This window comes from Geotrypetes seraphini, chromosome 1, assembly GCF_902459505.1.
Source record: "Geotrypetes seraphini chromosome 1, aGeoSer1.1, whole genome shotgun sequence".
In the NCBI taxonomy this organism is placed as follows: Eukaryota; Metazoa; Chordata; class Amphibia; order Gymnophiona; family Dermophiidae; genus Geotrypetes; species Geotrypetes seraphini.
Genome location: NC_047084.1, coordinates 224414708 through 224438289, shown reverse-complemented (window position 1 = coordinate 224438289; position 23582 = coordinate 224414708). Strand labels below are relative to the sequence as shown.

Below are 23582 nucleotides of genomic sequence, written 5' to 3'. Positions count from 1 at the left end.
AGCACCATGATGATAAAGAGTACACCAAGTGGAAAACCGTATCCATTTCTGCTGGTAGCACTGCTGCGTAGACTGTTTTCTTGAGGCTTCTAAGATAAGTCTGACTGTCAGCCGATGTCATCCTGAGAGGAACCAAGCTGTCAGGTGTAAAGACTGAAGATTGGGATGCAGAAGAGATCTGTGACTCTGCGTGAGAAGAGATGGAAAAATCCGAAGAGGCATTGATTCACTGATACCGACTTTAAGAAGGGAGAAACAGGGTTGCCTGGGCCACCGAAGAGCTATCAGAATCATTGTGGCCATTTCCTGTTTTAACTTGACCAGCGTCTTGAAAATGAGAGGGATCGAAGGAAACGCATAGAGAAACTTGTGCATCCAATCCAGAAGAAAAGCATTCGCTTCAAGATGTTGGGGAGAGTACTGCTTGCAACAAAAATGGGGGATGCAAACAGGTCTATCTGAGGAGTCTCCCAGAGAGAGAATATGTGATTCAGAACTGCAGAGTTCTACTCGTGTGGCTGAAGAAACCTGTTGAGTCTGTCTGCTAGAGAATTTTGTTCCCCTTGAATGTATACTGCTTTGAAAAATAAGTTGGAAGCAATCACCCAGTTCCAAATCTTCTGGGCCTCCTGACAAAGAAGGAGAGAGCCCGTGCCTTCTTGCTTGTTTATGTAATACATTGCCACTTGATTGTCTGAGAGCATTGTAAATCACTCCATGAGCTCTCCAAGCTTAGGTGGACGAGTCAGTGGTTAGAATCTTCTGATGAGGAGGTGTTTGGAATAAAAACCCTCTGGAAAGATTGGAAGAATTCATCCACCACAGCAGAGATTGTCAAAGTGAAGATGTGACTGTAATGTGTTGAGACTGTGGGTTGAGAGCTTGAGACCACTGAGATGCGAGAGCCCATTGAGGCGTTCTGAGATGAAGTCTTGCAAATGGAATAACATGCACCGTGGAAGCCATGTGACCCAGGAGTACCATCTTTTGTCTGGTTGAGCTTGATGAAAGATAAGTCTGATTACAAAGATGAATCAAATTCTCTTGTCTTTGCCGAGGGAGAAATGCTTTGAGATGAATGGTGTCTAGCAGAGTTCCAATAAATTGCAGATTCTGAGAGGGTTGAAGTTGGGATTTGGGGAAATTGATTTTGAACCCCAACCGCTGAAGGAAGAGAAAACTGAGTCGCTGCCATCACCCCTTGTGAGGTTGGATCAGTCAATCGTCCAGGTAGAGAAACACTTGGAGAAGATGGGAAGTCCAGGTAGAGAAACACTTGGAGAAGATGGGATGAGCCCGCAACGCTGCTGCCACTACAACCAGGCACTTGGTAAATATTATGTGAGTGGATGCAAGACCAAAGAGTAGGACTCTGTATTGATAATGGTGCTACCTGAAATCTGAGGAATTTTCTGAGGTTGGATGCACTGGGCAATGAGTATAAGCTTCTTTCAGATCTAGAGAGCATAGCCAGTCATTGCGATCAAAGAGGAGATATAAAGTTGCCAGGGACAACATACAAAACTTTTCCTGCACTAGAAACTTGTTGAGGCCCCTGAGGTCTAAACTTGGACGTAGACTTCCCATCTTCTTTGGCATAAGGAATACCGGGAGTAAAATCCCTGATTCCTCTGGATAGGTGATACTTCTTCTATTGCTTTGAGAAGAGGAGATTCCACCTCCCGAAGAAGAAGGGACGTCTGCTGAGGGTTGAAAGAAAACTCTCTTGGAGGATGATCTGGAGGCATAGTGATGAAGTGAAGAGAGTATCCCTCTCGAATGACTTTTAGAATCCAGAGGTCTGTGGTTATCAATTTCCAACAGTGATAATACAATTGGAGCCGACCTCCAATTGGTTAAGGAAGAGGCTGGGGAAGAGGAACAGTGGCTATGCTCTCTAGAAACTCGTCAAAATGACTGAACAGGCTTTGGAGGAGCTGCTGATTGAGATTTCTGAGGGCGCTGTTGCTTCTGCTTTTTTCTGCTGCGGTCTAGGAGGAGCAGCTGGTTTAAAAGAAAAACACCTTTGATATGAAGAAGGCTTAAAAGATTTAGAAGTTGAGGGCTTAGGTTTGGATTTAACCAAAGCATCCCAATGGTTCTCATGGTGAGTGAACTTTTGGGATATGTTCAAAACCTGATTGATAAAGGTTTTCCCCAGGATAGTTTTTGGAACCACTCCCTCAGTAGTTGTAAACAAAGGATTATGGCAGTGAAACCCCAGTAATGACTGGAATGATAGAAAGTACAATCTAGGCCTTCTTTCATGGAGCAGTATGCTATAAATATCAAAGAAGATGGAGTCCTGAACACAAAGGTAATGCTACAATAACACTAATTTGTACTTTGCTTAAAACTGTTGACCCTATGTCTTTAGTTCATCTTGAGGACTGTGCAAGTGGTGTAGCCACAGAGGGTGCAAGGGAGGTAGTGGCATAAAAATCACTCCCAATTCATTGTCTCCCCTGCTTAGCCATGGCAGAGTAGTCAGGAGCACTAGTGGGCATGTTGCACAAGGCCCGATTCCTGCTCAGGACATTCCTGTTCTAGTTTATCAACCATAGCAACCTTGAAGAAATCCTATTTCAACCAACATGAGACCTAAACCAGTAAACGTGTTTTCTCAGCAGTATCCACCTCTGACTACTTGGCTTTATTGTGTTTATGAGTAGACAATACAGGTTAACTTCTGATTTGCCATTTCAATACCCATGAAGGGATGACAAGACCTGGAGCCCTGCAGAAAACCTCACCAATTGCCAAGCTGCCTTCAGCAACCCAACTGGAGACCTGGTCCTTTGAATGGTTGATTGGCCTCAAAACTTTTTTCAATGAGAGAAAGCTGTTAAACGACACAAGACTATAGTTTATCTTATTATTTTACTTTCCAAAAAGTTAAGAGTGTTCAGTTAATGTGTTCAGTTATGTACAAGTCTAATTGGGAGTGGTATGTCTCTAAAGAAATAGCTCTTTCTAAAACAAAGTCAGTTACTTTGCTCAAAACTAAAATAAACATTCTAAAGTCCAAAGGATCTGGGAGAAAACTACCAAGCCAAGAAAGAAAAAAATATTTTTACTTTCTCAGGTTGCGTGAAAAATTTGGTTGGCAGCACGGGATCCTTGGCTGAGTCCATATTGCATGAAGTGCTTTTGCTATGGATAACAATCAGTGCCACATCACACACTGTGTAGAGTTTCTGCAACAAAGAACATAAGGAAATGTTAAGAAGTTTAAGCACAGAGCTAAAAAAAATATGCTTTTCACAAAATCCCTCATGAATATACATGATATAGCTGAATACAATTAATAACATATTAGCATAGTACATAAAGATAGGAAAAACACAACTGATGCATCCAGTCTGCCTAGTTATTCTTATCTACACTGGTAAGAATATATCTCAGCTGCCAGCCATGGAGCAGGACCACTTGTACAATGTTCCTGTTTATCAGTACCGTAGTAAGGGGGGGGGGGGTAGGATGGTCTGCCCAGGGCACATTCTTGGTGGGGGAGCTGGCACCCATCCTCCTCTCCGCCCTCCACTTCTCTTCCCCATACCTTCTTAATTTTCCTGGCACGAGCAGCATCATGAACTTGCTGCCTGCATCGGTATCGGCTCTCTCTGACATCTCCTTCCAGATCCCGCACCTAGGAAGTGATATCAGAAGGAGAGCTGGCACCGAAGCGGGCAGCAAGTTTGTGATGTTGCTCACGCCAGGAAAATGAAAGAGGTATGGGGGAAGGGGTGAGGGTGGAAAAGAGGGCAGGGAGCGGCACCACTCGCCACGGCACTGCTGTTTATTCAAGACAATTTTTGTGGTCTACCACTTGCATCACCTAGGATAGATAAGAATTCATACACATCAACCCTCTTCCTATTTTAAATTGAAAAGCTTTGCAATAATCTAAATGGCCAGCAATACCAAGGAGGCTGCTATCCAAACATCCTGTCTCTTAGGCCTACTGTCAGAGAGATCAGACTATATGGATGTCTGCATTTCACAAATACATCTAACATTTCAGATGTTTGCAAAAGCCAAAACAAGGAATGCAACTATATCATGCTTGTCCAACCTTTTTCTATCAGGAGCCTGCGTTTCTTATCTGGCTGACACATTTTCTTCAGGGTTCTCACCTCATTAGACTTGGGATCATCTGGCGACTGTGTGTCCTTTGTCTGTTTAATACTTTCTGTTATCTTCCTCATGAAGGCATGACTATTGTTTTCGCTTTTTGTCATTAAAACCTCAAGCATGAACCATAAGCACCTTAGAAAAATGAGAGCATTGGTTTATGTGTGTAATTTTTTTAAAAATGTAAGCCTTACCACAGAAATCAATTAAAATGTTTCTGTTATTTAGATACTCAGAGCTAGATCCTCAAAACTTTGCGTTAAAAATTGATGGGCTGCTGTCGCAGCTGTTATTGTAGCAATTTCAAAAAGGCGAGTCATTCTCCCCAAAACACGCATGCAAATGAGGTTGGTGGAGAGCAGCAACGGTTCGTTAAATTTGCATGTGCCCATTGCTGGTGATAGCGATGAGCACATGCGCAGAATAAATGCACAAATAATAATAACTGCCCCCCCAATTGAAGATCGGCAAGAGGGATGCCCACTCTCTCCAGCTGCTGAAGTCAAGCAAACGTGCCCCCCCCACGGCAGCGGGAGAGATGCCCACTCCCTCATACCATCAAGCAATGCCCCCTCCGACACTCTCCGGTAGTGGGAGAGATGTCCACCCACTCCCGACGCCGACATCAAGCAACTCTCCACTTGATACCCACTCCCCTCCTGCTACCACGCAATACCCCCCAACATCCTCCCATGCCTCCAATGGCCCCCTGACCCTCCCCATTACTTTGTTTATGATGGCTGGCTGAAGGGATGCCTACTCCCTCTGGCCAGCCTCTTCAAAATTGGATCCTTGGATGCGCTGGGGAAGGGCCTAAGGCTCTGACTGACCCAGTAGGCATCCCTCCAGCCAGCCATTGTAAACAAGATAAGAGAGAGGGGGCTGGGGGGTGTTGGAGGCACAGGGGGGTTGTGTGGCAGCGGGAAGGAGTGGGCATCTCTCCTGCTACCAGGTGGTCATCGGGGGAGGGGGGTTGCTTGGCGGTGGGAGTGAGCACCTCTCCCACTGCCGGGGAGGGGGTGTCGGGGGGTTGCTTGAAGGCGACAAAATTTTCTGAGAGGTCTGAACCAATCTCTCAGTGCCTGAGCCAATCAGCGCTCAGGCACTGATCAGAAAGTAAGGCAATAACAGCTCAGATCTGTCGGCAAATTTTGGTCGCAAATGTGGCACAACGAGGTTAGAGAATCACTCGGCGATTATAGAGAATTGCTTGGAGTGCTCATTTTAATATAAATGACCTCATTATACTACATTTATATAGCAGTAACGAAGACTGCAGAAAACTCAGACCACGGTAAGCCATTTTAATCCGCTGCTAAAATACATGCACGCTAAACCTGCTAGAACCGGTTTAGCGAGCATGTTAAAGGCAGATTTTAGTTTTGAGAATCTGCCCCTTAATGTTTCAGGCAAAAAAAAGGAAAACTGGGCTTGCATCAGAGGTAGGTAACAGACTGATGAAACCTTTCTGGTGTATGTGTAATAGCCATTACACCAAAATCTACTATAACATCTCAGCATAAAGTAAAAGGTATGCAAAATATAATAATGTAAATAACCTGGAATGAAGATAGACATGAGCCTTAAATATGACCATAAAAGAACCTAAGAGTTAAACAAACAACCAAGTTGATATTTTGAAGACTCTAGTTCTGAGGTGCAACTACTTAGGTCCTCCAGGACTGCAAAACAGGCCTGGTTTTCAGGATACTCAACAAGAATATTCAAAAGATGCATCTGTGTCCATTTGGTCTACAAAAAAAAAATCACTTGCATGAGTTATCCTCAAAACCAGGCCCTTATTTTTTTACTACTACATTAAGAATGATCTAAAAAACAAACAAACCTGAGTTTCTCTTAAATGTTTTTTTTTTCCTGCTGTTTGCTTAAATGGCTTTTTTTCTGCTGTCTACAAAATACCTGATTTGTTATAAATGAGAGTTTTCTCCAGCATCTGGAATTCAATGCATCATTGGTCATTAGGGATACAAAGAAGTTTATGACAGCAGATAGCATAGTACTACAACTATTTATCATTTTAAAGTAATACCAGACACACACAGTGCTGTACAACAAACATGCAAGAGAAGGTCCCTACTCAAACAGCTTACAATCTACATATGACAGATATACAGGACAAAAGTGATTTATACATGCAACTCATGTGTAGAGGTAGGGGAGTAACGAGGGCATGATAACAGATATGGGTGCTTTTACAAGTTAATGATAGTTCTTTCCATCCCCCCCAAAAAAACCTTGGTACTGCAGGTCTCAATTTAACATTTAAAAGTCAATTTTCTCAGGATTTAGGCACCTATAGAGAACTATTTATGAGGTAAGTAACTCTGCTTTCTCTACTAACAAGCAGGGTAAATTAGCTATATACAGTAAGTGGGCGGCTCCTGAAAAAAAGCAGTTTTAGACCCACCTTGCAAATAGCAAATATATCTATCTTATATTCCAGACAGCTATTAATGTTGAGGAATTTTTTGGGAGGGGACCTAGAGTTGATATCATTATGGATTCTGAACACCGCTTGACAGTATTTTAATGTACCCATTTTACCTCAGACAGTGGTGAAGAGCAAATGTATGTAAAGAAGACCATGCAAGTGTTCTACATATGTTTTCTAAGTGATGTTGATTTTTAGATGAGCTATGAAAATTTTTAACTGCTTTTATTTGATGGCCCTTTGAGTTAGACCAGCTTGTTGAAAGTGTACTATATTCAATTTTGCAAACTAGTTTTCAATTGTTCTGTTAGAAATGGCCACACTCAAATAACCCAGATCATAAGATATTAAGAGTATAAGGGAATCTGTAGTGTGCGCTTTTATTTAGACCAGGGGTGTCCAACCCACGGCCCAAGGGCCGCATGTGGCCCCATGAAAAATTTTGTGCGGCCCCACTCGCACTCGAGGACAATGTGGTGTTTTCCTTCTGCCGCCTCCAGCTGTTTAACGTCTTGCTGGCTCCCTCCTCTGTCTTGCAGTGTTCACTCAAAGCCGTGGACAGCGGCTCCTACGTGCCTCCTACGGCTGACCTGGAAGTGTTCCCTCTGATGTCGTAATGTCAGAGAGAATGCTTCCAGATAAGCCACAGGAGGCACATAGGAGCTGCTGCCCGCAGCTTTGAGTGAACACTGCAAGACAGAGGAGGGAGCAGGAAAAAGGTAAACATCCGTGGCCCAAAAGGGAAACAGGCGTGTGGGAGCCGCTGCCTGCGGCTTTGAGTGAATGCTGCAAGAAGGAGGAGGGAGCAGGAAAAAGGTAAACACACGCGGCCCAGAAGGGAGAAAGGGAGAAGGGTGTGAAACTTGAGAGGGAGGGAGCATAAACTTAGGAAAAATAATGGAAGGAGGGAGGAGCATGAACTTAGGACACAGAATGAAGGGAAAGATAGAGGGGAGCATGAGCCATAAGATGGAAGAATGGAGGGAGTGAGGGAAAGAGATGCAGAGGTGAGGGAGATAATAGGAAGGGAGAATTGGGTGTCAGAGAGAGAAAGAGATGGTGCAATTGAGGAGATAAAGAAAGAGGAGAACTGTTGGACAGAGAGAGGAGGGATGGAGACAGAGAGAATTATTGGACATGGTGGTGGGAGAGGAGTGAGGTAGAGATGCATGGGTGCAAAGAGAAGGGGGGAGAACATGCTGGGCCGAGGAAGCCTCCTGGATGTTGGGGGGGGGGGGTTGGGTATTAAAAGAAGAGCCAGATTGGGCCTGGAGGGAGAGTTTATGGGGCCAGAAACAGAGGACAGAGAGAGAGATGGTGGGCAATGGTCTGAAGGGAGAGAAGTTGGACCTGGGGTGGTGTGGAGGAAGAGGGAAAGAGATAAGGGAGAACTGTTGACAACAGAAAGGAAGAAATGGTGGACCTGGGGAAGGGAGGCAGGCAGGCAGACATGGGGAGAGATGGGATGGGGAGCAGTTGGGAAGAGAAAGGGAGAGAAGTTGGATCGAGGGAGGGAGAAATGTTAGGCCTGTGGATAGAAGGCAGAGAGAAGCAGCATCTCCATTTCATTGTTCAGCATCAAGGGGGGAGAGAAGAAGAAAAACAGAAAAGAGAGTGAGCAAAATGTTGGACCATGGAGATAGAGGAGGAGAGATGGAACCATGGAAGGGCAGAAGGGAAGAGAACTGGGATAAGATGATGCTAGGGATGGAAAGAAAGGGACAGGGAATTATAGCCTCACCAGTGGAGAGAGGGGAAGGGATTCTGAAAGTGGTGAGCCATGTGGATGAGGTCAAAAGGGAGATGATGAGTGAGAGAGCAGTGAGTACAGTGGTAGAAATGTGGTAATGGGGAGTAGATAGAAGGGAATAGGAGGCTGGGAAATGAGTGAGATGGGAAATGGGAGAGCTAGGGACTGAGAGAAGATGGAGAATTGAGAGGTAGCTGAACATTTAAAAAGAAAAAAGGGTGAGAACGAAGGCAAGATTTGAGTGGACAGAGGCAGAAAAGAAAAAGTTAAGAAAGCTGAAAGGGAAAAATCAATACGTTGGAGATAGGCATAAGAAGGAAATGGAATAACAGAAGAGGAGAAAAAAATGGACAGCAGACTGGAAAGAGAATTAGTTGAAGATAGAAAAAAAGCAGAAAGAGAAACTAGGAAAACAAAACATCCAGACAACAAGGTAGGAAAAAATTGTTTTATTTTGAATTATTAACTGAAATATATTAGCTTTGGGATATGTGCATCACAATTATTTTTGTATTCAGTGGTGTAGTCATATACAGCTGATTTGGGGGAGGGACTGGAGCCCAAAATTAGTGGATGGGCACCAAAGTTTCTACCCCGCCTGAGTGCAATTTATAAATACTTGAGTTAGTGTAGATTCCCAAGCCCTGCCAACTGAAGACATCTTCCTCCAGTCTGACAACTCAAACTCTCCAAGCTTTGCAGCCAATGGCAATATCCTCAAGCTGCCACTGCTTTCATGCATGCATGAAAGCCAAGGGGGGGGAAGGGGGAAGGGATGGGGGGAAGGCAGCGGCTCTGCAATATTTCTGCCAGCTGCAGAACTTGGGAAGTTGGAGGGGGAGGAGGTGGCCGTCAGTTGGTGAGGCTTGGGAATCCCTACTAGCTATAGCAGGAGAGATATTCATTTTGAGTGAGACTAAGCTCAAAGTGGGAGGCCCAAAAAAGCAGTAATATTTACCCTGATTAAACGATCCTCCATGTGCGCTGCTGACAGCTGATTCAGTATCCCCGCTCTGATGAGGCCACCTCTGAAGACGTTCACTGTAGCTATAATAGAACTGAATGGGAGAACCAGGAGCGCGCATCCCTGTTCATCAGAGTGGGGATGCGGAAGCCTGTGGCTGCTCTCACTGTCAGAGGTGCACCTGGAGGGATCACTCAGTCAGGGTTAAGTATTACTGCTTTTTTGGGTTCCTCTCCACAGTGTCCTTTTAATGAAGGTTTATTATTAGTGACTGCAGATTTGTGACCTGCTCAACCTTTTTTTTGTTCATTGGCTAGTGTTAGTGCTTGTGCAGCCCCAGAAAAAAATTTTGCGGCCAATGCGGCCAGGGAAGCCAAAAGGTTGGACACCCCTGATTTAGACAGAAGAAAACAAATGCCCTCTTATAATCAAAGATATGAAGCACCTTTTCTTCTGAATAGTTATGAGGTATTAGATAGAAGAATAGTTATGAGGTATTAGATAGAACCTTTGTCGATAAAGAAAGATTAGGTTACTCACATCTGTTTATTTTTTTTCTTGTAAATAGCCTCTGGAAGCTTCACCATAGGGGTCTTGCATCAAATCTAAATCTTACCACTTTGATCAAAGAACCAACTCAATCTGCTGGTCACACATTAGATATGATCCTTACTTCTGCATCTCTTAAAGAAGCCTTTTTAAATCTCAAAATTACCTCTGTTCCATGGTCAGACCACTCTCTGATTACCTTGAGTTTTCTTTCTAAATCTATTAGGAACAACTATCGCCCCAAAACAATCACCTATCGAGACTACAATAAAATTGAACTTTCTTCAATTATTGCTTCATTCAACCTAAAAATAGAAGACTTTTACCTTTTACCAATAAATAAACAAATCAAAGTTTGGTTCATTGCAACAGAAAAACTAATGGAAAATTTAGCTCCATTATGCACAAAAACTATTAGTCAAAAGAAAATAAGAAACCCTTGGTTTACAGAAGAACTCACTCTAATTAAAAAACAACTTAGGGCTTTAGAACGGAAATGGAAATGAACTAAATCAAGGCAGAATTTAAATAAATATAAAGAACAACTGCTATATTATAAAACTAAAATAAACTTAACAAAAACAACATATTATTCTAAAAAAAATTGAAAGTGCTAAAAATTCCTCTGCCCTCTCTGCCATTTTAAAAAATCTTACAGCTCCAAAATTAATAGAAAACCCTGAACTAGAAGATAAACCAATAGCACAAAATCTAGCAAACTATTTTGTAAACAAAGTTAATAAAATTAGAGATAGCATTAGTTTAAAAAGCAATTTTGATATAGACACAGAACCAACACAAAGTTTACCTATTTCAAAATGTACCAATTTTCAAATACCTACCCTAGAGGTCCTTAAACAATTGTTACAAAGTATCAACATCAAAGGCGCATGCTCTAACTCAATTTCTCCCTTTTTTATAAAACGTTTCTTTTCCTTCTTTGGTCCGTTCATTCAGATAATGATTGAAAATAGTTTAACCACAGGATTTATACCAAAAGAATGGAAAGAAGCAATCATCCGTCCAATAATAAAAAATCCTAAAGATTCAATTTCAATTGAATCAAATTACCGACCTAGCGCCAATTTACCATTTATCACTAAACTAATAGAAAAAGTTGTTTTCAATCATGTAAGCAACTTTATTGAAAAAACTCATACACTTCATCCCAATCAGACAGGTTTCAGATCTAATCATTCAACAGAACACTCTATGATAGGTCTTACAACTAACATTCAATATTACTTAGATCACCACAAATCTGTACTTCTGATTTCACTCGATTTATTAGCAGCATTTGACACCATCAACCATCATTTATTCATCAAGAGACTGTCTTCCATTGGTATTTATGACCAAGTTCTAAATTGGTTTAAATCATATTTTCAAGATAGGTCAGCTAAAGTTATCTTCAACAATTCATCATCAAATAACTATACAAATTCTTATTGTATCCCTCAAGATTCAATTTTGTCCCCTCTTCTATTCAATATCTTTTTAGCACCACTTCTCACTTTAAGTCAATCCATTGGATTCTCCGCTTTTGCCTACGCAGATGACATCCAGCTTTTATATCCATTAAATACTGCTGATTCTAATGAGGTAACAAATATAAACAATAAGTTAAAACAAATTAGTCAATGGCTAAAAGACAACATGCTGGCCCTGAATCCATCTAAATCTTCAATAATGTTTTTCCCATGGAAAAAGGATCTTACATTTTCTCACAAATACTCTTAGACAATTTCCCACTACAAAAAGTAACAACGACAAAAATACTGGGAGTATTATTGGACCATGAATTATCCTTCCATGATCAGATTAGCTCAGTAGTTAAAAACTGTTTTTATAAACTACGTCTCATTAGATCCTTAGCCAAAGTCTTAGAACTAAAAGCTCTTAATGTTCTAATACATTCCTTGGTTATTTCCAGGCTGGATTACTGCAATACATTATACCATGGCATAACTCAGAAAGAAATAAGAAGGTTACAAATTATACAAAATACTGCAATAAAAATTATTACTAACTCCAAAAAATATGATCATGTCACTCCTCTTTTACAAAAAGCACGCTACCAATTTCACATAGAATAATCTATAAAATTGCACTATTAACCTTCAAAATTCAACAAACCAATATTTTTACATTGTTATTTGATACCATATTCTCCAGCCAGATCTCTAAGATCAACAGACCATCCCGTCTCTGAAAATAATAGGCACCAGAAGAGCTACAATTTTTTCAATCATAGCACCCCAGCTATGGAACAAGTTACCAGTTTATCTGCGTTGTGAAACTTCTTTAGAAAAATTTAAAAGCACATTAAAAAGCCACCTATACAAAGATGCATTCGAGTCATAAACAGGATAACTCTTTTATCAACAATCTCAGGCTCAAATACTTAAACCTAACCAGATCTATATATAGGTCACAACTTCTCTCTTTCACTTTTAGACCTAGCTTTATTTGTAAAACATTTTCAATTACCCTCCTGATGTTGTTTTTCCTTAAATGTTCTTCTACTTTCTTTAACAATTGTAGTTCACTCCTCTTTCCCTATGTATCACTAATTAATTGTGTACATCGATTATATGTTTACATGTATAAATTGTTTTATTTTGTCCCCCCCAACCCCCCCACTTTTAATGTTATACGCATTGAAAATATTTGATATTGCGTTTATATCAAAATTTTAATAAACTTGAAACTTATTCCAGCCTTGGCTGCAGAACTTACAAATAAAACCAGCCCCCTCTCAGAGTTCACCTCTCAGGACACCCCCATAAGAACATAAGCAATACCTCTGCTGGGTCAGACCTGAGGTCCATCGTGCCCAGCAGTCCGCTCACGCGGTGGCCCAAGAGGTCCAGGACCTGTGCAGTAATCCTCTATCTATACCCCTCTATCCCCTTTTCCAGCAGGAAGTTGTCCAATCCTTTCTTGAACCCCAGTACCGTACTCTGCCCTATTACGCTCTCTGGAAGCGCAATCCAGGTGTTCACCACACGTTGGGTAAAGAAGAACTTCCGTTTTGAATCTGTCCCCTTTCAACTTTTCTGAATGCCCTCTTGTTCTTTTATTATTCGAAAGTTTGAAGAATCTGTCCCTCTCTACTCTCTCTATGCCCTTCATGATCTTATAAGTCTCTATCTTATCCCCTCTAAGTCTCCTCTTCTCCAGGGAAAAGAGACCCAGTTTCTCCAATCTCTCAGCGTATGAAAGGTTTTCCATCCCCCTTATCAGACGCGTCGCTCTCCTCTGAACCCTCTCGAGTAACGCCATGTCCTTCTTAAGGTACGGCGACCAATATTGGACGCAGTACTCCAGATGCGAACGCACCATCGCCCGATACAATGGCAGGATAACTTCTTTCATTCTGGTTGTAATACCCTTCTTGATTATGCCTAGCATTCTGTTTGCCTTCTTAGCGGCCGCTGCTCACTGTGCCATCGGCTTCATTGTCATGTCCACCATTACCCCAAGTCCCTTTCTTGGGTACTCTCATTTAATAACATCCCTCCCATCGTAAAGTTGTACCTCGGGTTTCTGTTTCCAACATGTAATACTTTACATTTCTCAACGTTGAACTTCATCTGCCATCTCGTCACCCATTCTGCTAGTTTGTTCAAGTTCCTTTGCAATTCGTTGCAGTCCTCTTTAGTCCGAGCTCCACTAAATAGTTTGGTGTCGTCCGCAAATTTTATTATCTCACATTTCGTCCCTGTTTCTAGATCATTTATAAATATATTAAATAGCAGCAGCCTGAGCCACTCGTGACACTCCTTCAGTCTGAGTAGTGGCCCTTCACTCCTACTCTCTGTTTCCTACCCACCAACCAGTTTCTGATCCATCTATGTACGTCTCCTTCCACCCCATGGTTCTTCAGTTTCCGGAGTAGGCGTTCATGGGGCACCTTGTCAAAGGCTTTTTGGAGATCTAGATATATGATGTCTATGGGGTCTCCTTTGTTCATCCGTTTGTTAATTCCTTCAAAGAAGTGCAATAAGTTCGTTAGACACGATCTCCCCTTGCAGAAACCATGTTGGCTGGTTATCAGAAGTTCGTTTCTTTCAAAATGTTCATCGATGTTTTCTTTTATCAATGCTTCCGCCATTTTCCCCGGAACAGAGGTCGGACTTACCGGTCTGTAGTTTCCCGGGTCACCTCTTGATCCCTGCTTTAAAGATGGGCGTAACGTTGGCTATCTTCCAGTCCTCCGGGATCACACCTGTTTTCAGGGATAGATTGCAAATTTGCTGCAGTAGTTCCACTATCTCCTCCTTTAATTCCTTCAGAACCCTTGGATGGATTCCGTCCGGACCCAGGGATTTGTCAGTTTTTAGTTTTTCTATCTGCCTGCGTACATCTTCAAGGCTCACTTCCATGGATGTTAATTTTTCCCCTCTAAGTTCAGTAAGTAGCAAAGCCAGGAGGATCTAGTACAAACAGGAAACACAAGAAAAGAGAGAGGGGGTGGGGGGTGGGGACTCTCCGCTACAAGACAATTCTGCTCATGATAACCAAACACATAATTAACAAACACCAAAAAGGCCAAATTTAAAATAACAAGAAATCTGAATATTTAGAAACTGCAAAACTGAGTAACGTTTCGCTAAAGGAGACACAGCCTGAAGATCAAAAGGGGCACCACAATGGGATCCCTCTAATCCCTTAACCATGCATAAAAAAACACTCATGGGATTCTTAGTGAGGCTGGTCAAAGACAGACATCCAACTTACCAGGTATTGGCAGGTGATCTGTGAATCAGACAGAATAGATGGGCGGGTGTGAAGCTTTCAGAGGCTATTTACAAAAAAAAGGTTAACATAGGCAAGTAACCTAATCTTTCTTTCTTGACCAATAACCTCTGGAAGCTTCACCATAGGGACGTATCAAAGCAGTCCCAACACCCCAGGGGAGCCCCAATGCGCCCGCCACCAGGACTGAAGCCCCCAAAACAGCATCATGCTTGACCGCCACATCAAGTCAGTAAAACTTGGGAAATGTATGAAAAGAGACCCATGTGGCCGCCTACAAATCTCATCATGAGAGACCACACGGGATTCAGCACACAAGGAAGCCATTCCTCTGGCAGAGTGAGTCTTCACCCCAAGGGGAGGCTTCTTCCCCCCCGACACATAAGCAACGGAAAAGGCAGTACGGATCCATCGAGAGATGGTAGCTTTGGAAACAGGCCGACCCCGACGCGCAGGGCCCATCAAAACCAATAGATGGTCTGAAAGACGAAAGGCATTTGTGGACTCCAGGACGCCGTACATCCAGAGACCGCAAAACATGCACGGTTCACACCCCTCATGGGCCGCGGCGCAAGTGATGCACGGCTGCCAATCCATTAGCCATCTGCCGCATTTACAACATGAATCCATGCCATTCTTCCTGATGAGCTTCTGTATCTTTTCCAAGAATGTGATTCTTCCAATTACTAATATTTCATTTCAGACATTCATATATTAATACACTTTTTTCCTCCTTTTGGACCTCAGAAACACCCTCCTCCAGCCGTTATTTTCATTTATTTGAAACGGGGAGCTTCACAGGTGTATTCTTCCTGATGAGGCCATATGTGAAGTTTGGAGCAAAAACGAAGCTTCTAAATTCAAAAAATACACTTTTAAAAACTTTCATGAAAATCCAAGATGGCTGCCGCGGGTGCCGATTTTGCCTTAAAACGGCCTGGGAAAAACATAGGGAACCGTGAAAAATGGCAATTTTACAGGGGGGACCAGGGCATGCAGGGAAACCATCCAAAACCCTGATTTCAGCACCCTCCAAAATCGCCAAACTCAGAGGCATACAGGCACATCAGAGACATGTGCTGCAATACATTTAAATGGCTGCCAGCAATACACAGTGAAGCAAAGGGAGATAAGTACCTCAGGAGCTGATATATTGGATTTTCAGGTCTTCTGACTGCCTCACCTTCCCTGCCACCTCAGAACATGACCACCAGGACCTCTCTGGGGATTTAGGGAAGATATGTGTTCCAAAAACCGATCCCGGCATATCTCCACAGAACCGCAGTAGCTTGCGCTCTACCCCTTAGTGGACGAACCCGGGAAGAGATGGTTCCTGATCTGGACACCCGATCTGATCTGCAAGCTATCTGGAGGAATTACTGCAGGTTCTGCTAACAGGGCACCCCCAGAAGCAGACAATCTTTAAGGAAAAGTCTGCAATTTCCTGTCGAAGGATTACTTCCGCAGAGTGAAACCGCAGCACTTGGGCAATACCCGTGGCACAGAACAAAATAAAAGACTAGGAATTGAGAGAAAAAAAAAAAAAATCATGAGCAGAAGAAACTAGAAGTTCTCAGCAAGGCTACAGAAACAAACTGAGCTTAGAGGGGAGTGTCCTGAGAGGTGACCTTGGAGAGGGAGCTGGTTTTATTTGTAAGTTCTTTAGCCAAGACTGGAATAGATGCAAGACTCCTATGGTGAAGCTTCCAGAGGTTATTGTCCAAGAATGGCTATTGTGGAATGTCAGACTGGATGGGTCATTTGGCCTTTATCTGACATCATGTTTCTATGATATGGCACTAACGTGTACCTTAACTGATGGCGACTTGAGACTTTCTTGGAAATAAGTAAAACCGATAAGTGTTGCCATATTCAGTTCTCACTTAGCTTCTTGATTTTTACAGAGGCTCTTTATCAGCTGAGTTATGTGTTTGGGTATTTCCATTTACGCTAGAATTCTCCATAGTTTATCGTGATCCACACAGTTAAAAGCTTTGCTATAGTCAATGAAGCAAAAGTATAGGAGCTTTTGGTATTCTTTGCTTTTCTCCAATATCCATCTAACATTGGCAATAATGTCTCTTGTTCCTTGACCTTTTCTGAAACTAGCCTGAACTTTGGGTAGTTCTTGCTCAATGTATGATTGTAGCCTTCATTGGACGATTCAACCCACAGAAAAAGAAGCAACTGCAGCAGACAGAACATGGTCCCATTTCCCCAGTATACAAAAAGTACAGCCATGCATCCTGTGACCTCAACCACTGCCCACCATACCTCCTAACAGCCTCCAGTGCAAAATTCCGCACTCTACTTCTACTCTGGATACAAACTATGTTCGATGATGGCCTTTTCCCAACCGACCTTAGCGAAATCATCATCACGCCAATTCAAAAAGACCCAAAAGGACCAACTGATCAGCCATCCAACTTCAGACCCATAGCTTCAATACCTCTATATGTCAAACTAACAGAAGGTCTAGTAGCCAAATTCCTCACCAACTACCTAGAAGACCACAACATACTTCAACCCACACAGTCAGGCTTCAGAACCAACTTCAGCACAGAGACATTACTGGGATCCCTTATGGACACAGCCAGACAACATCTTAGCACTGGAAAAAAAATGCTGCTCATACAACTGGATCTGACTGCAGCATTTGACCTAGTAGACCATAACATATTACTACAAATTCTGGACACAATAGGTATCTCTGATAAAGTATACTCCTGGTTTGAAGGCTTCCTGAAATCCAGAACATACAGAGTAAAATCGGATAAAGTAAAATCTATCCCCTACTCTATTCAACCTATATACTGCCTCCCTCGGAACATACCTGGACAATCTAGACATTATCTCCTAGAGTTATGCAGATGACATTACCATCCTCATGCCGTTCGATCAACCAAAGATCGCCATGACAGATATACTATATCAAACACTAGAAGCAGTAGCGACCTGGATGAAAGATCACAAATTGAAACTCAACCCAGACAAAACAAAATTCATCCTCCTCGAAAATAACAAAGCCCCAACCTTAACCAGTATAGAAATCAACTCAATCAACTACCCCATTCAAACCACCCTAAAACTATTAGGAATGACTATAGAAAGATGCTGCACCATGCAGCCTCAAATAAACAAAACAATACAGAAATCTTTCGCAGTTATGAGAAATTTAAGACAAGTACGAAAATTCTTCGAAAGACCACAATTCCAGCTCATAGTTCAATCCCTTATAGGCCTACTGGACTACTGCAACATCCTCTACCTCCCCTGCCCTGCAACAATGACTAAACAACTACAAACAATCCAAAATACAGTGCTGAGACTCATATACTCACTGAAGAAACATGACCATATTACAGAAGCAAGAAAAAACTCGGAATTACATATTACAGAAGCATACATCGACTCACACTGGATACCAATTCAAGAAAGAATACTATTTAAATTCTACTGCATGCTATCTAAATCGTTAAACAGAGACAGCCCAATCTACCTAAACAACCGCCTCTACCAAACTACATCAACCAGACATAGAAAAACACACACCCCTTTCACACACCCTCCAATCAAAGAAGTCAAACGGAAAAAACTGTATGACGGACTACTGGCAACAAAAGCAGCAAAACTGGATAACCAAATCTCCAACTTACTGATAACCACCCCAGAATACAAGATCTTCAGAAAAAAATAAAACCGATACTCTTCAAGAAATCACTGAATCACTCTTAACATATCAATTACCTTCCATCCTCCTGCCTTCACCCCGCCCCACAGATACTACCAGTTCTTCTCAATTTCTCTTGAATTCACCAATGATCTACTGTATTCCACCATTTATATCTCTTTTTGTAACCCGCCTTCTCAACTTCTCCTGAATTTACCAATGATCCAATATTGTAACCCACCTTTTATAACTCTTTGTAATCCGCCTTGAACTGCAAGGTAATGGCGGAATAGAAATCTCTAATGTAATGTAATGTAATATTACCTTTTTTTTTTTACATTCACTTGAGCTTTTAATAAAAAGACCTTAAAAAAAGTTCAGGGGGGGGGGGCAGTTCACAGCGGCACGAGGGAGTGGGAATCCCTCCTGCCTCTACCTCTGGGGCATCGTTGGGGAGGAGGGGGCACAATTCATTTTTTTGTATGGGGCAGATATTGTGCGTGTGTTACACACACACACACACATCTGTGCCCATACAAAAAAAATGAAAAAATATGGCAGACCATCAGTAATTTGTCATTTTTTGGGGGGTTGTTAGCCATTGCTAAATTTTGTGCATGCCTTTGGGATGTTAGGCCATTGATTGGATGTCCTATTTTAATATTAATGACCTCATTTTAATACTAATGAGGACATTTGTATGGCAGAGTCAGAGAATGTACAAACGCACAGAAAACCATGCAATGAGACTTTTAGAACATCGGGTTGGAAAATTAGGTTGTCGCTAGCCAAACCGGTTTAGCAATGATTGATATGATTGAACAATTTGGTGCATCCGGCCCTTTGTTTCTAGGCCTCCTTTCCAGCAGCTATTTCTTTTACTACTACTACTAATCATTTCTATAGCGCTACTATGCTTCTTTTTCTCACCTCCTTTCTTCTTCAGCGTCAAACAGACACAAGGTGTGAAGTAATCTTTTGTATTCAGCTTTCTTCAATTTTTCTGCCTCCTTCTCAAATCTATCTAGCTGTCCCTCTAAACCCAACTCCAGTACTGCATCTCTCTCCCTTCCCTCCTGTTCTCAGCCTTCCTGCATTGCAGGCCTTCCTTCCAGCCTCCCCCATCAAGCATCTCTCCCCCTTCCCTCCAGCCCCTCTTGCAGGTGTAACTGATCATCTTGAAGATGTAGCAGTGGTTATGTTGTGATGGGTGAGTTAAAAGCCCTAGTTTGTCTGATACAAAAAATACTGAAGCACAGAAGACAAGACAAATGAATTATACATAGCCAGGGGTGAAGAGATCAGTAGCCCTCGTACAGTGTTGACAAAAGCACAAAGGAAGACAAATGAATTATAAATCCTACATAGCCTGTACTGTAAAGGAAGACAATGTGTATTCTAATAGAGAAACAAAAGAAGCCACGAGAGTGAGCAGATTTCATGGGAATCCAGATGCCCTGGAGAGGTAGATAAGTTAGTAACTATGGAAACCAAGTTAATAAAGTTAAATTATTTTTTTTTAAGTTCAAAAGTTTTATTGATTTTAGCATATAAAAGTACAACAAATGTTAACAAGGCAAGATACATACAAGCTGCATCAATGCAAGGAGTCACAAAATATTATTAATATAATATAATACAGCAAGCAGACACATGCCTATTTAAAAGGAGGAAAGTATCAGCACAACGCAGTTAATAAAGTTAAATTATTATTATCGAACAAGTTTAGGTAACAGAGAAAAGTGAAAGAAAAGGAAATTTCAGTCTGTATTAGGCATGGACACAAGACAAATTATATATGCTAAGACACATCATAGATAGGTTAGAAAAAATTATAAAAAGACAGCACAGCACAGCAATGCAGAATTGAGATAGCTCTGAGATTTAGTGAGCAACATCTCCCTTGTACTATATTAGCTACATACAATTTGTAATTGATTTAATATCATTTAAATAGGTTAATGCTCAATATCATTTAAATTGTTTAATAAAAGGAAATTTACTTATACTTATACAAGTCTCTGGTGGTCATTCTCTGTTGAGTAGGAGATTGCAGCCTAACCTACTCAATCTATAACTTGTGTGCGCAAATTTGCACACTAGTTGGAAATTTAAGCATACAAGTTTATAGAATTAGGAGGTATATGTTCACTTATATATGCAGTACCATGCTGATTATATAAATGCCTTTTGAAAACTTACCTTAATGTGCATAGTTTGAACCATTCCTTTCCTCCCCTATTAAACTTATATTTTTCATGTTTGTTCTTCCTTTTCTTGATAAACATTTAGGTTTACTGGCCCTGTTCGTATGATTGAAAAGTAACCTAGAACAGTGAGTTGCTGAGTGATCCTACTACTGTGCTTGGTCTACAGATGTCTGAGAACTGTACGATCTCTGAGATTTAGAGTGATCATAGTATCGTTTAGAACCACTGAGTATCTTGTGGAACAAGGCACTTGGCAGATGGAAGGATGCTAGTGTATAAGCATATGCAGAGGTGCAGGCTAGGTGTGAGCAGTGTTGGCCAGGGCACTTCAGGTGACTAAGAGATTAACTCTGACTGGATGCTAAGGCTAGAAATAAAAGGCAATATAAAAAAGAGACATTCCTTTTTTTTAGACTTGCTGCCTGCCCAACACTTACTCTTTGATGTCACGCAGCTGATCCACATCCTGTGGTTTTGTGAAATCTGGGTCGTGTGTCAATAAGTGAATCATGTAGGGAACGACATACTCTGGCAGCAAAGACAGCAACTTCTCTGCAATAAAAAGCATCCTTTAGCAGAACGCAGGGCTCTCCAAACTCAGCTAGGCTTGGGTGAATATGACATAGTTTGGCTATAGTGAGAATAAGAATCAGAGGTACACATTTGATCCAGGGCATTTTAAAAATATGAGTGTTTGCCAAATGGTTTAATGCACATTATACTATACATTATCACATGTAGAAATGATTTTCATGGGTTAAAAAGTTATAATGTAGGTTTTAAAATGTTGAATGTGTGAAATAAACCAAACACATTAATGAAAATCAGGGGGAACCCCCCCAAAGATTCCTAAAATTAAGCACAATTTTTTTTTCCTATGTGCCTCTCTAGGGAAAACCATACCCAAACCAAACCTGCCATAGGATGAATTTAAGAGGTGACAGGCTTAGGAGTAATCTAAGGAAAAGCACAGTTACTTATCATACCAGGTATTATACGGGGGCAGCAGGCAGATATTCTCACATGTGGGTGACATCATCCACGGAGCCTGGTACAGACAGTGCTAAAAGTGTACTGTCACTTTAAACAGGTTGCTAACAATGTGGAAATAGTTTGTTTGGTTACAGGCAGGCCCAATCTGTTAGGGTCATAAAGATGAACAGTTGAGATGAAGACCTGTGTGACTTAGTTCTTTGTATGTAGTAAGCCAAGGCATATTCACAGTCCAATGTATGAAGAGCAGTTTCTCTAGGATGAGAACGAGACTTTGGAAATACAGGTAGCAAAATTAATTAAGGTAAAATTCTGTAGCCAATCCAGCAGGGTAGCCAATCCAGGTCCCTAGTACCTGGCCAAAACCCAATTTGATGCTACTGATCCAGGGCAAGCAGTGGCTTTCCCCATGTCTACATTCTGTTAGTAGTGTTCATTGGGTGGGACCACAAGAACTCGGGTCCTTCCTGTTTGTTTTGGAGTCTGTTGACTGTGCTGTCACTTTTTGTTTTATTTGTTTTGCTGTGTTCCTTTAATAAAAACAGATTGCACAAAAAAAGGACTGAAGAAAAGAAACTAAAAGTAGAATGAAAATAAAAAAAGTCAAAAAGTACATTGACTGGGAAGGCAACTTGATTTGGACAGAGTCCAAAAAACAACTTCTTCGCTCTGTGGAATACGAAGAACTGAGGAGCCACAAGTGAACGTCAAGCGGGAAGGCACTTGCGTGTGCAAGGTGCGGGCAGTATCAAAGCTTCTTAAGAAGTTTAAAGTGACAGCATACTTTTAGCACTGTCCATCACTCACATCTGAGAATATGCTGACTGCTTGTCCAAGAATAATACTTTTTTTTACAGAAAGGGAACAGACTTCAAGTAGAGGTGGTGGAGTCAAAGACTGTCTGAATTTAAGAAAATGTGGGAAAGGCATATGGGATCTTAGAGAGTAGGAGATAGTGGATGCTATGGATGAGCAGACTGGATGGACCGTTTGGCCATAATCTGTCATCATGTTTTTATGTTTCTGCCAGAAGGTCCTTAGCAGCACACTTGGAAAACCCTGTTGTCCAAAGTTTTTGCATTTATTTTTAAAATATATATCCATTATATACTTGGTTGTTTTAAAAGTTAAACTGAATTTCTCTGCAACATTGTTGCAGGACAAAATTTTAATTCTTATTTCAGTATTGCATTACAAGCCTTTATATTTTTTTCAGTGAAAGAATCATTTCTAAAGCATCAATAATTGCTTAATAGGGAGAGAATTCAAAGCACCATAGTACAAAATCAGGAAAATATTTGGGATACAGGACCCAAAATCCCTCACCAGTGATTATCCTCTATGAACTTGAACAAGTCTATTTCCATGACTCCAACTATACCTGAAGAGTAATAGCATTTTGTGAGTCCTCTGAAAGTTATCCATGTACCAGGAACACACCAAAATTGAGGAATTATATCTGTACATTTTCCCCAAAAGTGACAGAGGCGATATTTATGTAAGTAGATAATATTTGAATGTACATATTATTATTCATATACATTTGAGAACTGTCAAGGAGTATGACAATGGGTGGGATGGTACAAATAAAAGTACTGTCTAAAAAATGTCATTACAGAAATTAAATTTTTTATAATGGAAAACAAAATTGGATTTACATTCAACCCAAAAAATTTCTTGCTCTTTAATACACTTCCATGTGTAATTCTGATCTGTTGTATTAGTATGAATAATTGCAACCTTCATATACCCCTTCTACAAAACTATAGTGTGGTTTTTAGTGCTGGCCAAGGCAGTAACAGCTCCGATGCTCATAGAATTCCTATGAGCGTCGAAGCTGTTACTGCTGCGGCAAGTGCTAAAACCCCTGGAAAAACCCCTGAAAAATAAATTGAGGTACAGTATTTGGGTTTCTTTCATTTTAAAATACAGTAAAACCTTGGTTTATGAGCATAATTCATTCCGAAAACATGCTTGTAATCCAAAGCACTCATACATCAAAGCAAATTTCCCCATAAGAAATAATGGAAACTCAGATGATTCGTTCCACAACCCAAAAACTTTAATACAAAATACTGAATGTACTCGTATTGCAAGAC

General features: G+C 41.2%; 1 protein-coding gene across 5 annotated transcripts in view; it reads right to left on the bottom strand.

Annotated features, from left to right (window-relative positions):
- The window catches only part of PDS5A (PDS5 cohesin associated factor A), a 645453-nt gene that overhangs the window by 131540 nt on the left and 490331 nt on the right, over positions 1-23582 (bottom strand). For all 5 annotated transcript variants that reach the window (XM_033947170.1, XM_033947134.1, XM_033947143.1 and 2 more), the window contains exons 26-28: positions 20928-21042; positions 4137-4269; positions 3078-3197 (exon numbers count right to left, since the gene is read on the bottom strand). In XM_033947170.1, coding sequence (XP_033803061.1) covers positions 3078-3197; positions 4137-4269; positions 20928-21042 — 368 coding nt within the window. The remainder of the gene's footprint in view (positions 1-3077; positions 3198-4136; positions 4270-20927; positions 21043-23582) is intronic.